Raw genomic sequence first — 14,514 nt, forward strand, 5'->3', positions numbered from 1 at the left:
TCCCGCCCCATCTCGCCCCACGCCTGGTGACCTACCGGAAACGCCTGGTCGCTAGGCAACCGCCGCCGGCCCTTAGGATGCTGGGAGCTGTAGTCTTTCCGTGGCGGCGGACGGGAACTGGAGCATCTTCCCCAGGACCACGTTCTGTGCTGGGAAGGACAGTCCCAGGATGAGGCCCCACACCAGGAGGGGAGGAGCCCCAGCCAAATGGTCAGAGAGGACGCCCTGGGGCTGCAATTTGCTGGCCTGGACAGACAAGTTCCAAGGAGGCTTAGAAGGAAGGGATTGGGGATGGACCTGGCGTGCATTCCAGGCAGAGTGGACTGTCCTGAGAATGACCCCAGGAGAAGGCAAGCTGCTGACAAATTCAGTGTGACCACAGGACCCGCACAGCAAGAGATTGGGACTTGAGGTGAGGGCTGGGGCTGGTGGTTCTCCTGAACGAATCAGGAATGGCCAAGACCCTCCCCAGGGTTTGAGGGGGGGGGCGGGGGAGGGTGGCAGCCGAATCTGTGCTCTGAAGCCCCGGCCAGCTGCTAGTGGAGGGAAGCCAGAAGGGAGCCAGAGTGGACAGAAGCTGAGTCAATTCCCGGCAGCAGTGTAAACAGAGGCGGGGCCTAGGGGGCTGGGCACACAGATCTGGGGCGGGGGGGGGGGGGGGGGGGGGGGGGGGGCATGGACCATCACCCCCTGGGGTGAGGGGGACAAGGGAGGAGATGCCCCTGGGGATGACACCCAAGGTCCTGGACGGGAGAGGCTGGCTGGTGTGGCACCGACTTTTCGGATGCACTCGTGGGAACTGAGGGTGCTGGGAGCCCCACGGGAGTGCGGGGCCCACATGTGGACACCTCCAAGGACCGGTGTTGTCCCCGATGAGGGAGAGAAGGCGCAGGGCGGGCGCACTCTCAGTGGAGCACTGGACGGACGGTGCTGTCATTCCCAGGGACAGAGGCCCCGGGGACACCAGAAAACAGTCAAGAGACCACTCCAGCCTCTGGTGCCCGTTCCGGGGCCCCTGCACCCACAAACCACACCCGCAACTCCCGTGACTCTGCACGGAGTCACCTTACAAGGACAACACACCCAAAGCTGTCCACACAACAAGAATGACAGAAAACATCATTTAGAATACAAATTTTACTGGTTGAAAAAAATTTGTACAAACATATAAAAACACTATGTAAGAAATTTTAACACAAATTAGTAAAAGTACGTATGATTAAACGTTTAAAGTAAAAAGGCCTCTATAGCTGGCATGTGACAGTAGCTGTCCCCATGCCCCATCACAGCTAACCTAGTGACAGCTGAGAGTGGCTACTGGTTTGTCTGTCACGGACTGACTTATAAGTGTCACCCAAGCATGGCACTCCCAGGTGGAAGCCAGGGGACATCGCGGTGCCTGAGATCGAGGAGCGAGCTGCTGGGGTTACACACGACCAGCCAGCCTTCCTGGCCTCTGTCTGGGAGAAGACCATGGCTCGTGGGCCCACAGAGCAGCTCAGGGTCCCCAGAGTCCCCTGAGGGGTAGCCTGTCCCTGGCAGAGAGCCCCCTAGCTGCACAGGCCTCCCCACTGGAAGCTTCCCGTAGAACCTACTTGGACACAGAAGGGGCTCCATCCATCTGGGATCTGTGAAGGCGCCCACGGGAAGGGACCTGGGAAAGGTCAGGCCCTAGAATACTGCTAAGTCACAATCGTTGCCGAAAAGGCTGACTCTAGTTTGGGGGCTCTGCTTCCTTAATACCTAAGATATTTTCTGCAACCAGTTTGTTTATAATATTTTCCAGACATTCCCGCAGCTGCATCCTACCGAGGGCCGCCAAGAGCCTGAAGGGGGATGCAGCGCGCCCCAGCTTGCTCTGCCAGCGCAGCAGCATCCTATGGTGCTGCTCCATCAGGTTCCCTGGGTTCTCGTGCTCACAAATGACAATGTCATTTTCCTCCAGTCCCGCGAACCTCATGAACATCCTCCAGTTACTTCGGGGCACCTCCTGCCCGAATTCAAAGTAGATCCTGTTCATAGCTGAAAAAAGAAAATCGAGGCGGGAGACTTGGCTTCGTTCCTGGAAGGCAGGTGTGGTGGCGCTGTGACTGTCCCAGCCTGCAACGGGGAGGCCCTGGGCACCCAGGCTGACCTTGCAGAAGGGACCAGCCTCGGGCACAGGAGAGTGCAGAGAGCCATGACCTGGCCAGGCTCCTGACAGGCCTGATGCTCATTCATATGGAGCCAGTGAGCTTGGCAGAAGGGCCCGTGGGGCCCGAGAGTGATGGGTCCACTTAGGCAGTCCCCTCCTGTGCAGCGGGACCACAGGGATCTGGGGCGAGGTCTGTAACCTCACTGGGCTCCCGAATGCCTGACCTTTGAGTCTGGCACGTGGGTGGTCTCACTGAGCTGTCAGAGAATGAAGCGTAAGCAGCACCTGGCCGTCACCCTCATCCCACTGACAGCGGCGAGCAGCCACTGGGGCCTCACCAGGCCAGGGTCACCCTGGCCTTCCTAGCAGCCTCTCACGCTCCTGCTTAAACTCGCGGATGCGCTGTGACACAGGGCCGCCTGCATCTGTCCTCACAGGCCGAACTGATACTGGACCGAGGCCCGTGTTCCCTGATGCCGGCAGTGAGTGCTGGACCGCGTGAGTCTGACGGCCACAGGACGTCCCTGAGCTTCTTGTGGGCTCAGGGTCCCACTTTGCAGAAGGGAGGACACTGGGTCTTGACATCAGGCCTGAACAGTCACTATACAGGAGGACTCGGGCAACTTACCCTCAGGGGACTCGTCCTTTAAAACATACTTCTCTTCGTATTGCTGTGGAGAAAAGAGAATAAAATTATTCCAGAAGACACCAGGGTGGCCCCCTGGTGGAATCTTGTGGAAACAGAGCCACCCGAGTTGAGTGGGAGTGGCAGGCGGGGGCAGCCAGGCCTCCACAGCACCGCCCACAGTCAGCGTCTGGGGGCGTCGCTTGTCCTCTCAGAAGGAGCAGAGAGCTCACAGCCCACCTGCCCTCTGGGTCACACTCCCCCAGGACACTGCCTGGGCTGGGGCAACACTGGGTTTCCTGCTGCCCTGCCCTGGAGGGCAGGACTGCAACAGGTGAAGGATGTCACCTGGGGGTGACCTGTCGGGCTGTGGACACTACTAAGGGAGAGGACACCTATCCACAGAAGGCCCTGTGAGAACAGTTTTCCAGTTCAGGGACGCCGGACAGGCTCGCACCCCTCTGGGGCAGTGCACACACCGTCCCCACTTCCCTCATAAAGGTCCTCCACCCCAGGGTCACATAGGGAACGCCTGCTCATCTTCTCAAATCCTACTCAGGTGTCACAGCCTCGTCACAGCCCCACGATGGAAGGACGACACAGTCAGTCTCTGGCTGGCAAGGCTTCGCGGTCACCCGGGAAACTCAGACAGAAGTTTGAGACACAGGGCAGCACCACGCGGGCCCTGCACGCACGCGGCACGTGCTCCACACGCGCAGCCGTCCCCGCTGTCAGACCAGCCCAGACGCCCCTCACCTGCTCCAGAGCGTGGACGGGGGGAGCTGCCCCAGCCTGGTCTGGGCCCCCAGGGGCCACGGGAGCCTGGATCTGCAGCACCTGCTCCGGGGCGGCCCCGGCCCCTGGGGCCACCACTGCCTGCGGCTGGGCCCCTCCCTCAGGGTCCTCAGGGGGCACCACGGCTGAGCCCTGGCGCTCCAACAGCGGTGTGTGGTCCGTGCCGGCGGCTGGCGGGCTGTGCTCCACGTCCCTGGGCAGCAGAATCACCGTGTGCTGGGTGCCTCCCTGTGACTGAAGAACAAAGCCGTGACTCTTGGTGGCAGGGGCCTGTAGCGTGGCCCTCCCCAACCACTTCTGGGAGAAATGCCACGTCATCTGACAGCTCAGCCGGGCCCTGTGGTAGCAGAGAGAAGTACTTTGTGGGGTCAGGTGCAGGCTCGGCCTCCAATTCTGTGGGGCGCCCTAGGTAAGTGGGCTGTGTTTGAACCCAGCAAGACAGGTCCGCATCCAGACCCCTGGGACCCGAGAATGAGACCTTGTTGTACATGGGGTCTTTGCAGATGAGGGAGCTGTACTGGATGAGAGTGGGCCCTACGTCCAGTGCCCACTGAGGGTCATCAGGAGACACACCCATGGGGAGGAGGCCGGCACTGACTGATGGGCACCCACGCCAAGGAGCACCCAGGACAGCTGGCCACCACAGATGAGGTGACTGCAAGGGCGGGAAGGACCTGCCCCCAGGGCCTCAGAGGAAGCTGGCCCCCCTACCCCGCACCTGACACCTGGATCAAGACTTCTGGCCTCCACATCTGGGAGACAGACAGTTCCTCCTTCTTTCAGCCCCAAGTTTGGGAAGATGTGTTGCGGCAGCCCCGGGAAGCTGTACAAAGCCCTGTGCCCTCTGCGCCTCCGTGGTCGACCCAACAGAGTAGAGTGTCCTGCAGCACGGCCACTCCAGGCTCTAGTGGGGGGAGCGGATACTGCCCGAAACGCTGAGCTGTGCACTCTGGGCTGGGGGCCTGGTCTAGTCTGCCTTGTGCCCACCCTGGGTGTCCCCTCTGTCCCCAAGGCCTGCAGCTGCCACTGGGAAACCCCTGGGCGGTACTTACGGGGTCGCCTGAGTCCCTGGACTCGTCTGAAATCAAAGAGAAGGAAGTGAACACACAGCCATGCACCTCGTGTGAAGGCCTCACTAGGTGACAAGCCCCACTCAGGACGGTGGTCCCTGCAGACGGTGATGGAGCCGAGGCACCACCATCTGCCCAACACGGTCCTGTCACAGGGCAACAGCACACCGCAGGTGCCGATGTGGACCAAGCTGCCATGTGGCAGTCGTGTGGAAATGTGGCAGACTCAGCTCTGGGTGGCACATCCCCACAGTTGGCCACGAGCCCGTGAGCTCCGGGGTGCGTGCTCCCTGCTCTGCGCTGCCACGGGGTGCAAGGCATGCTGGTTCTGCTTATGGCCAAGTGCGGGGGCAGCAGTCAGGACATGCTTGTGGGGGCCGTAGACACACGCTCCCCACGTTGCTGACTGTGTCACTACCCCTCCAGCCTGATTTCACCCCAGTCTGGTTTAGTCACATGCTGTGCAGGTGGGTAGCCCGGGAGCAGCAGGCTTCACCCCACAGCCCAGGTGTGTGGTGGGCCCCACCCTCCAGGTGCATGCACACCCTGTGATGTCTGCTTGACAGGAAACTGCCCAGGGACGCCTGTCTCGGAGCCTGTCCCTTCTGTCACGTGGCATGTGATCACAGCTGACCTTCCCTGGACAAGGACCTGTGTGAGGCCCAGGCCTGGAGATTGTAACAAAGTGTACTCACGTTTCAACCAGCTCAACCAGCGGACCAGCAGGGGGCGGAGCTGCACACCTGTAAACAAGTGGGATGTGAGTGCCCGCAGGGTGCCCACCTGCCCCAGGGCCCTGGGCGGGAGCACCACCGTCTCCCTGCCCCCAGCCGAGGGCACCCAAGGCCCCATCTCCACCCACTGCCGGGGACTCTGGTCTGCAGCCCTGCACCCGGTTGGGGACCCACAGTGCCCGCCCAGGTACAGGGGGGCCGCGTTAGAATGTGAGCGCAGGTGCATTTACAGCAAAAGACACCAGGTCGAGAGCCGGGCCCAGGCCCCCAGTAGGAGCTCCTGACGTGGTGGCAGGACAGCTCTACCTCACCTTGTCTTCTCCAGCAGGTGGCGATGGCGGCAATGGCGACGATGACCACTAGGGCCCAAACCCAACCATAGGAGTCGGCATGGAATCTGGGTGGGTCTCCTGGAAAGGGCAGAGAGTGCAACAGCCCAGTAAGCACGTCCCCTCACCTGACGGCCATGCTACAGAAGGCTGGTGCCCGATCCTAGATGGAGGGCAGCTTCCTGTCTCTAGGCCCCAAACGCTCTCCCAGGGGAGGCAAGACAGGCTCAGGGGGGCCCTAGGAGGTGACTGTCCTCTCAGAAGAGCAGCCAAGGCCCCAGGAAGGGGCTCTGGTCTGAGTGGTCACTTACTCCCGGGCCAGCAAGAAGAAAAGCCTGGAGGCCAAGAGGACCGAGAGGACAGCCTGTCCTGGCCGGAGCAAAGCCTGCCCAAGGTAGCCCAAGGGATAGGGCAGAGTCACCCTCAGGAAAGGCCTGTTGGCAGCACTCGGGGGACCTATTCTCCCCCTCGTGATATCACAGCACCAACAGGGAGCAAGATACACAGACATGGGGCGGCGCAGGCACCTCGGAGCCACGAGTGCTCGGCTCCTGGGATGGAGGGACACAGACGGCCCCCCAAGCGATGCCGCTGCTGCCCTGAGGGCTCCTCTTCACTCTGTTGAGGCCCCGGTCTCTGCTCTTCGGGGCATTAAAATGTTCTGCGGTGTCAGTGCAGTTGAGTCCAGCCTTAGCGGAAACTGACAGGGTCACTCTGGACAGGAAACCAATACCCCACATCTGCGAGCAGCCCTGACAGTGCTGAGAAAAATGGGGGACAGGCCCCAGGACGGCGTACCATCCCCGACACACACAGGCACAGGACTCTCAGCCACGTGACGCTCACACGGGAAGGCTCGCTGTTCCTCATGACGTGCCGGGGCGCTGGCGTGTGTGGGAAGACCGCCCTGAACCATGACCCTGCCTCACCCCAGAAAACGCAACTCCAGGCACACTGGCGAAGGAAACGCGACAGCTTCCGGCGGGTCACCTGACTACCCTCTGGGACAAGCGTGGGTTTCACACAGGGACTCAAGACAGCGCCGCACACAGGACAATGCTGACAGACTGGCCACCTTCCTACAAGGACCCGTCGTGGAGACTCCCCACTGGCGGAGCACAAAGGCACCTCGCCTCTGGCAAGCACGGGCTCTAGAGCAAAGGGCCTGCGTCCTGAGTCTGCCGCAGTTACCAGGGTTGATGAATCACACAAAAACTAGAAGCCACCCAGATGGAAACCCCGAGCCCGAGGGGAAAACGGGCTGCAACCCTGCACAGGCTCCACACAGGAGTCCGACGGCCTTGGGCATCAGACCCGGGACCAGGCAAGGCCGCGGGGACTACGTGACAGAGGACGGAGAACATGGGTCGAGTGTGCAGAACAGAGGAGAGGCCCACAGGCCTCCTGGAAACAGCCCCTCGGCACCCCACGGTGGCCCCTGGAATGTGAGGCAGGACGGCGGCAGTAGGCGACCACGTCTCTCTGGCAGGCGACCACATCTCTCTGGCAGGCTGAGCCTGAGCCTCGCAGAGCCACAACTCAGGGAGCAAGGACGGGGAAGTCACAGCTAGTCCCCAAGGGCTTCATTTATGTACTGTAGCAGGGGACTCTGAATCCCACCCACTGCCCAGCACCCTGTGCACCTGCTGTCCCCGCTGGGTTACTCCAGCAGCAGAGCTGAGTACCGACAAAGCACAGCCCACAAGCCCAAACCATTCACCTGTTTGCCCATCCAGATCAGACAGGTGGGATCGGCTTCTTACCTGGCTTTGCATTTCCCTCGGTGGCACAAATGGTGTCCCGTGTGGCATTGCATGTCTCCAGGGTGAGGCCGTCACACCTGGGAGGGAAGAATGAAGAAACCCAAGCATCACTTCCCTGCCCAGCCCCACCCTGGTCCCAGGACGGCCCCCAGCTCTGAGCCACCTGTGCCTGGCATTTCGTAGGTTACGTGGCCCACCGTGGTTCAGGGAGAGTGGAGCTTGGGACTCTCTGATGTCTGGGGAAGGGCGCCCCCCCGGCCTGTCCCTGAGCCTGTCCCTGAGCAGGCTGTGCGTGGCTCTCAGGACGGGGCCTTCCGTAGCCATCTCTGTCAAGAGGGAGGCCAACCCCAAGATGAAGCCCACGGAGACGGGGACAGCAAGCGAGGCGAGAGGAGCCAGAGCCCTGATCTAACTTGTCAGGTATGAGAGCTGACAGTTCAATGAGATCAGAGCTGTACTGAAGAGCCCCCCAATCGGCCTCACAAAAGGGAGCTATTTTGCAAGAAGCGTTACCACTGTAATGTCCCCCAGAAGAGGCCCCCCAAACCCATGCCCACCCAGAACCTCAGAAGGAAACCATGTTTGGAAACACGGACTCTGTGGGTGAAATCACGTTAAGGGGAGGTCGTACCGGAGTGGGCAGGCCTTCATCGGCGACCCCGTCCCACAGGAGGGAAATCTGTGCGCAGAGGAGGCGGGACAGACACACCGACAGACGCAGAAGGTGGTTTGCGGACAGGAGGAAAGGCTGCAGCAATGTGCCTACAAGCCAAGGAGCGCTGGCCACCACCCAAAGCTGCACAGGCAGGAAGCATTGTCCCCAGAGCCTTCCCAGGGGGCGTGGCTGTGCCGACACCTTGATGTGCGACTTCCAGTCTCCAGAACTGCAAAAGGACCCATTTCTGTGTCATTTAAAGCCAGCTCGTGCTGGTGCCTTGTGACAGCAGAGCCCAGCACAAAGGCAGTGACAGGGGTCATTCAGATGTCCCAGGACATGGTACTCACTGCTCTTCCCTCTGCCTAGAGCTCCCATCCTCCAGAACTTTCTATGGCTCCCATCTGCTCTCCCTCAGGGCCTCTGCTCCAGAGACCCGCCTACAAAAGCCCCCAACGCACTCTAGCCCTCAGCAATCCAGCACTGTCAATGAGCTGTGACTGTCCCCGGCACTAGGGGGGTTGAGGCCTATGGCTCTACCTGCAGACCTGCAGACCGCCACAGGCTCAGTCACTGTGGAAGGAACAGGTCCCTGACTAGGGAGGAACTGAGCATGGGCCTGGGGCAGCCACAGGTGGAAACGGCCAGGCCATTTGTTTGAATCTTCAGAGCCTGGACGTGGCAGGTGGTGCCGTTTCACAGACGGGAAAACTGAGGGGGCAGCTCCTTAAGTGGCCAGAGCAGACAAGCAGTGGGCAGGGAGCAGGGGCCCGGCCCAGCCGCGCCCCGAGACCACACCTGGTGCAGCGGTAGCAGGTCTCCACGCAGTCCCCGGAGTCGCAGTAGAAGCTCCCCGCCTTGCACTGGCACCGCCGGTTGCTGGCCCGGGTGCAGTCGGAAACCAGCTCCTGATCTGCTAGGTGGAAGGCTGGGGGTCAGGCACCAGGGCTGAGGCCCTGTCCCCTCCCACGCTGGCCACCTCCGGCCACTCAGTCGCAGGCATCGGACCTGCTCCCTCCCCCTCCATTCTCACATTCAGAGAGGACGAGGGAACTACCAGACCTTAGTTCCTGCAATCGGGGCATCTGTGCAGGGGCCAGAGCCCACTCCACGGAAACACCCTCAAACTGCTCCTTCCATCTCGTCTGCCCCCAAAAGAAAGATCAGCACCACTGGGTGTTCCTGTCAGGAGCCCACCCCAGAGGACAGAGCACAGAGAAGCCCTCCCACTGCCACCTGCTGGTGGAGCCCTGTGGTCACACGGAGGACACCCTGTGCAAGGCCCCTGGGTGCTGTAGCCTCCCTGGGGCAGACCCCTTTACGGAGGGGGGTGGGTTTCAAAACCGCCAGCCCAGCGGCCCAGTCTCCCCTCCTCACCCACTGAAATACTATGAACTATACGTGAGCTAAAAATAAAAATCACGTGGGACCATCGCACCTGCTGGAGACCAAAATGGTCACCCACACGCAGAAGTCCCCAGACCCCACAGCTCCAGGTGAGTGATCGGGGCCTTCACCCACCAACCCCGGGCTCAGCATGGCCCAGTCAGATATGCCACGCGCACCGTTCTGGGGCATACTTTGGGGCTCACTCCTATGTCGGGGTACAGTCTCACTGGGGGACAGTGTGAGGCCACACGATGCTTTATACCCGCTTTTCTGTCCATGCTCACAGTGACGCCACTGCACACAGTCCCCAGCTCTCACCACACACAGCGAAGAGGGGCCCAGGTCGAGCCAGGGGCAGGTGTGGGTGGGTGGGGCTGGCGGAGGCTCCCACATACTCTCCTAACTGCGCCCAAGCTGCCTGTCAAAGTGCCAGCCCTGACGCCCCCCCTGAGTGCTGGTCTGAGTCCTCACTGCCCCACGACCCACGACATGTGGCACGAACTCCTGGGACAGGTCTGTCATCGGATACAAAAAGGCACAGGTCTTCCCGTGCCAAGGTGTCTGAAGGCCCACTGGTCCTCTGTGCTACACCCCCTGGGATGTCCGTCCCGCTCTACTGAAATCCTTTCACACCTGCTCAGGGTAGGCTGACAGGACCCTCACACGCCCTGGGTACTAATTCTGCGTGTTGTCTGCATCGTAACAACACTCTCCACATCACGGGTTAACCTGTCACCTTTGGGCACCGTTGAGAGACAGGAGTCTGTCAACTTTAACAGCCACACTGTCCACCTTACTCTTGCTATGAGCCTTTTTATAACCGACGGGAAGTACTTCCCACGCCCCTGCAGTCACCGGCACCCTTTCTCTTTCCTTCTCACGCTCTCCTTGCCACGTGGGGCCCTCATGCACCAGGAACTGTTACGTGGATGGTGACACGGAGCACCGGCACTCTGCCAGGTCCTGGGACGTTTCCTGGGAGTCAGGCAGCGATCCACCCAGCAGCGTCTGAGGATCCGGCTGTGTGGGGGCCCGCTCTCCTGGCCACACCCCCGTGGCTCATCTGTGGGGCCCTCTGCTCCCCCCCCCCCTGTGGCTGTGCTGTGCGCCCCAATGTGACAGCGAGCTGAGCTCCGCTCACTGTCTGTCTGTACAAACCCCTAACAGGCGGGGGAGCCAGGAGCCGGATGCATTTCGTGCTCATCAGCGTGTCCAGGTTCGTGAAAATCCCACTGGGGTTTTTTAAAATGAAAAACTGCTTGTGTGGAGGAGCACAGCACGGGCTGACCAATGTCCCCGGGATTCCCAGGGACACCAACCTCTGACCCTCTCCGTGGAGAACTGCTGTCTTGAAAACAAGACTCTTCTTCCTTAGCTTCTTGTCCCGATGCTCCGCACGCTGGGATTTCCTTAAAAGTCTGTTCACCTAAGCACTTCGCACACCCTTCACTAGATTCATGGCCAAGGGCCTTATCTTTGTTTTTGCTGATGCAAATGGTGCCTTTTTTCTAAAGCTACATTTTTTAAAACGCTCTGTTGATGGCATGTAGAACCTGGGGTGACCCTGTGTATGTTCCTCTCGAGGACAGCAGCTCTGAGTCTCGGAGACCTCAGGTGTACCCTTTCACACAGACTCCGTGTCATGCTGGTAGACACTTGTCCTGGCCGACCTGACATCCTGTTCACCTGTGACACCTGCCTTTGGGGTGATTCCTACCAGCTGGGTCGACGCGGGGTGGGCTGTGGAAACCAAAGGGCCCCCGAGCCTCACTGCGCCCACTCACCCTCCCGGCACTCCGCACACGGCAGGCACACGGTCTCCTGGTTGCGGTGGGCCGTGAAGAAGCCAGGCTCGCACGGGCTGCACTCCGTGACACGGTCCACATCGCAGACTCTGCTGACGTAGGAGCCTGAGGGAGGGGTGGGACAGAAGTGAGGTAGGGCCCAGGCCACAGACCGGACCTCGTCCCTGAGGCCTCTGTGCGAGGAGGTGCCACAGCACTTGGCGGCCTGTCCCCAGCACAGCACCAACCCTCACTTCATGTCCCCTTGGAACCTTCTGGACTGATTCCCAGCTCCGTGTGTCCCAGGGACTGGGGACCTGACTCACCCTTGGCTCTTCCCGACATGCTGAAGCTCGGGGAAGAGGGGTGCTGAGTGTGCCCCCTGGGGCCGCTCCGCAGCATGTGGGCCTGTGCTCAGGGCAGCCCTGGTCCTCCAGGAAGAGGCCCCCGCCCCGCCCAGCGTCCTCCATGGGGGAGGACTGTGCTGAGGCTGTAACAACCCGCACTCTGCACACGCGCCGAGAGCTTGCGTGGCTTCACTTTGGACTGCTCGTGTCTGCTCATTCCTGAATGTGGTGCGTGCAGGTGTGTGTGCACTTGGGTGTGTGTGCGAGTGAGCACGCGTTTGTGCACATGTGGGGTATATCTACAGGTGTGAGTGGTCCAGGAGTAGGGGAGGGGCCAGTGCCTGAGCTGGGAGCCCCACGAAGCCTCGGGCTCATGGTTGAACGGAGGTGCGTGAGGGTGGGGGCGGGGTCAGAGGTGATGGTGCAGCTGTGGGGCTGGTCCCTTCAAAGAGGAGACCCCGGAAGGCAGGGTCCTGGACCACGTGCACACACCTGTCCGTGTGCAGACACAGGGGTGCTGGTGTGGGGGCCGAGGGCCTGACCAGGTTCCCCAGAGGGCCCAGGTGCCTGGTGGGGACTGGCCCTGAGGGGCGTGGTTGGAGGGTGGGCCAAGCAGGCCCTTGGGGCCCGCAGCTCCAGCTGCTTTATGGGTGTGTTCAGGGCTTCTTCACAAAGGAAGGAGCCTAAGTGGAGCTGCTGGCCAGGGCAGCGGCAGCAGCGGCCGCGGCCTCCCCAGGAGCTTCCTCCTCTGGAGTCTGCACCGGCACCTGAAGGGGCCGGGCTCCTTCAGGAGGGTCCGTGGGCGTGCCCTGCCCAGGCTCACACCCCATGCTCGTCCTCCAGGTGTTGTGAATGCGCCTCCCCCACCTCAAAGGAAGCACAGGTGCCCTCTGTTCCCTGGGAGCTGGAGGAGGGTGCAGGGTCAGGGGTGGGGGCTTGGGGGGGGGTACCTGCCAGGGAGAGGCCCACCCACCAGGCCCACCCACAGCTCTGATCCAGGGGCTAAGCACCGCCATCCCCTGGGTCAGGTGGACAAGGCTTGAGGGGGATGTCCTGACACTCACCAGCTGGGCAGAGGTCGCAGCAGAGGCCGTGCAGCTCATACTGGTCAGATTTGCACGGGCTCTCACGGGGCACCACGGCCACCTGCAGTGACAAGGGAGACTGGCTTTATCCACAGAGGCCTCTGCTCCCCACGGATGTCCGCGCCTTCTGCATGGACACGTGCAAGTGAGGGTGGACGGCCACTGGCCCAGCACTGTGCCCCTTGCTTGGGGGCTCTGGTGCGGCCACAATCAGAAAGGTGTCCTACATGTCAGCTGCGGCCAGCTGTCGTAAATGACATTTTATGGGAACCGGGTGGGAGGCCAGGGTGTGAAGCCGGGGGGCAGGGTCAGGCTGCGGGCAGGCTCATGTTCTGTCTTTACTTAAAACACTTCTAAGTTTTTCACCGTGCTTTTTTTTTTTGCATGATTTTTTCATTTAAAAACACTGCATCAAAATGTTTTCATTTTATTAAATGTATTGGGGTGACATTGATTAATAAAGCTGTATTGGTTTCTAGTATACAGTCCTAAGTACTGCTTCAGAATATTATTTCTCTTGTTTGCTGAGTTCTCGTGGTGCCCCTGTAACTTTTACACTAGACGTGAGCACCCAAAGCACCTCCCGCAGCTGCTCCCTTGCAGATGACCAAGCGTCCCCCACCTTCCCACCCACCGCCAACCTCGCCTGCCTTCCCAGGGGGTGCACCCAGCAGGGTCTCCCTCCTGGCCCAGCAGCCTGTGCTCTCCACACACCCCCAGCTCTTTCCACCGGCCAGTCGGGCTGAGAGGTCCCTGCCAGCCCCTCCTTCCTTAGGAAGGCCCTAAGGGGTCATCCGCCCATCCCCCAGTGCCCTGTGGGAATCACAGCCCCTGGCGTGTGGAATCCTGGGAGGCCCCGCTGAGGAAGCCCTGGGGAGCCTGGAGGAAGCTGAGGACTGAAGTGACCAAGACGGTGCCACCTCCCTGACCTTGGCCTCTCTCTTAAAAAAAAAAAAGAAAGAAAAAAACAAAACCTAAACCCATCAATCCCCTACTGTGACCCTGTAATTGTGGAAACGGTGACACTTGAAACAGTATCTGCAGGCAACCGCTTCTGAACCAAAACTAGATGGTTAAAAAACGGCTGAGCTGATTTTTAGACAATAAAAGGCCGTTCTTATTGAAATAAAAATCTCCGCCCCATCCGCGGACGGTGGGGGTTTGGCCGTGGAATTCCTCCCCCCTCCGAAACCAACACCCGCCAGCACCCTAAGTCCTGGCCACAGCGCCGGGACCGCGGTACCGGTAGGGAGTCCGCCCGCCGGGTCCACGGAGGCCTGGGCGGAAGGTGGACAGTTTCCATCCATCCCCCGTAGAAAACTGGGGGCCCGCGCGGGGCGACGGAGCCCAGACGCGGGGGCCCGGGGCCCTCGACTCTGCCGCAGGAGGCGGTCCCGGGATGTTCGCCCCGGGCCGGGGACCGTTACCGCTCCGGGCGGGCTACCAACCCGGCCTCGAGCGAAGCTGGCCGGAGCTCGCCTCCTGCCCCGCCCCTCCCGCAGAGAAACCGGTCCCTGGTCCGAAGAGGCTGAGGACCGCTGCCCGAATGCCCTGAGGCCGCCCGGTTCGCGCTCGTCCCGGCGGCCGACGGCTGGGACCCGGCAGGAGTGGGAAGGTAGGGGTCGGGGCCCCCGCCCTGGGCCGGGACTCTCCTCAGGCTTCGCCGGGGCCGCCCCCGGGCCTCCCGCGCCGCCCCCGGGGCCACAAATCTACTTACCGGGGCAGCGAGGAGCAGGACCCGCAGCCACCAAGACATCGCGAAAAGATGGCGAAGGCGCCTCCGTGCGCCGGATTTGCGGGGCCC

The 14,514-nt window shown here is 61.2% G+C and overlaps 1 protein-coding gene across 1 annotated transcript; it reads right to left on the reverse strand.

Annotated features, from left to right (window-relative positions):
- Positions 1-1,140: 1,140 nt before the first annotated feature.
- Positions 1,141-14,514, reverse strand: LOC112317424 (tumor necrosis factor receptor superfamily member 10B). The gene is made up of 11 exons (XM_053925541.1): positions 14,428-14,514; positions 12,690-12,771; positions 11,279-11,404; positions 8,904-9,018; positions 7,451-7,527; positions 5,670-5,768; positions 5,320-5,367; positions 4,607-4,632; positions 3,516-3,788; positions 2,763-2,805; positions 1,141-2,022 (listed from the first exon to the last, which is right to left on the reverse strand). The coding sequence occupies exons 1-11, from the start codon at positions 14,464-14,466 to the stop codon at positions 1,715-1,717; spliced, it is 1,236 nt and encodes a 411-aa protein (XP_053781516.1). The 5' UTR covers positions 14,467-14,514; the 3' UTR covers positions 1,141-1,714.

This window comes from Desmodus rotundus, chromosome 5, assembly GCF_022682495.2.
Source record: "Desmodus rotundus isolate HL8 chromosome 5, HLdesRot8A.1, whole genome shotgun sequence".
Taxonomy (NCBI): domain Eukaryota; kingdom Metazoa; phylum Chordata; class Mammalia; order Chiroptera; family Phyllostomidae; genus Desmodus; species Desmodus rotundus.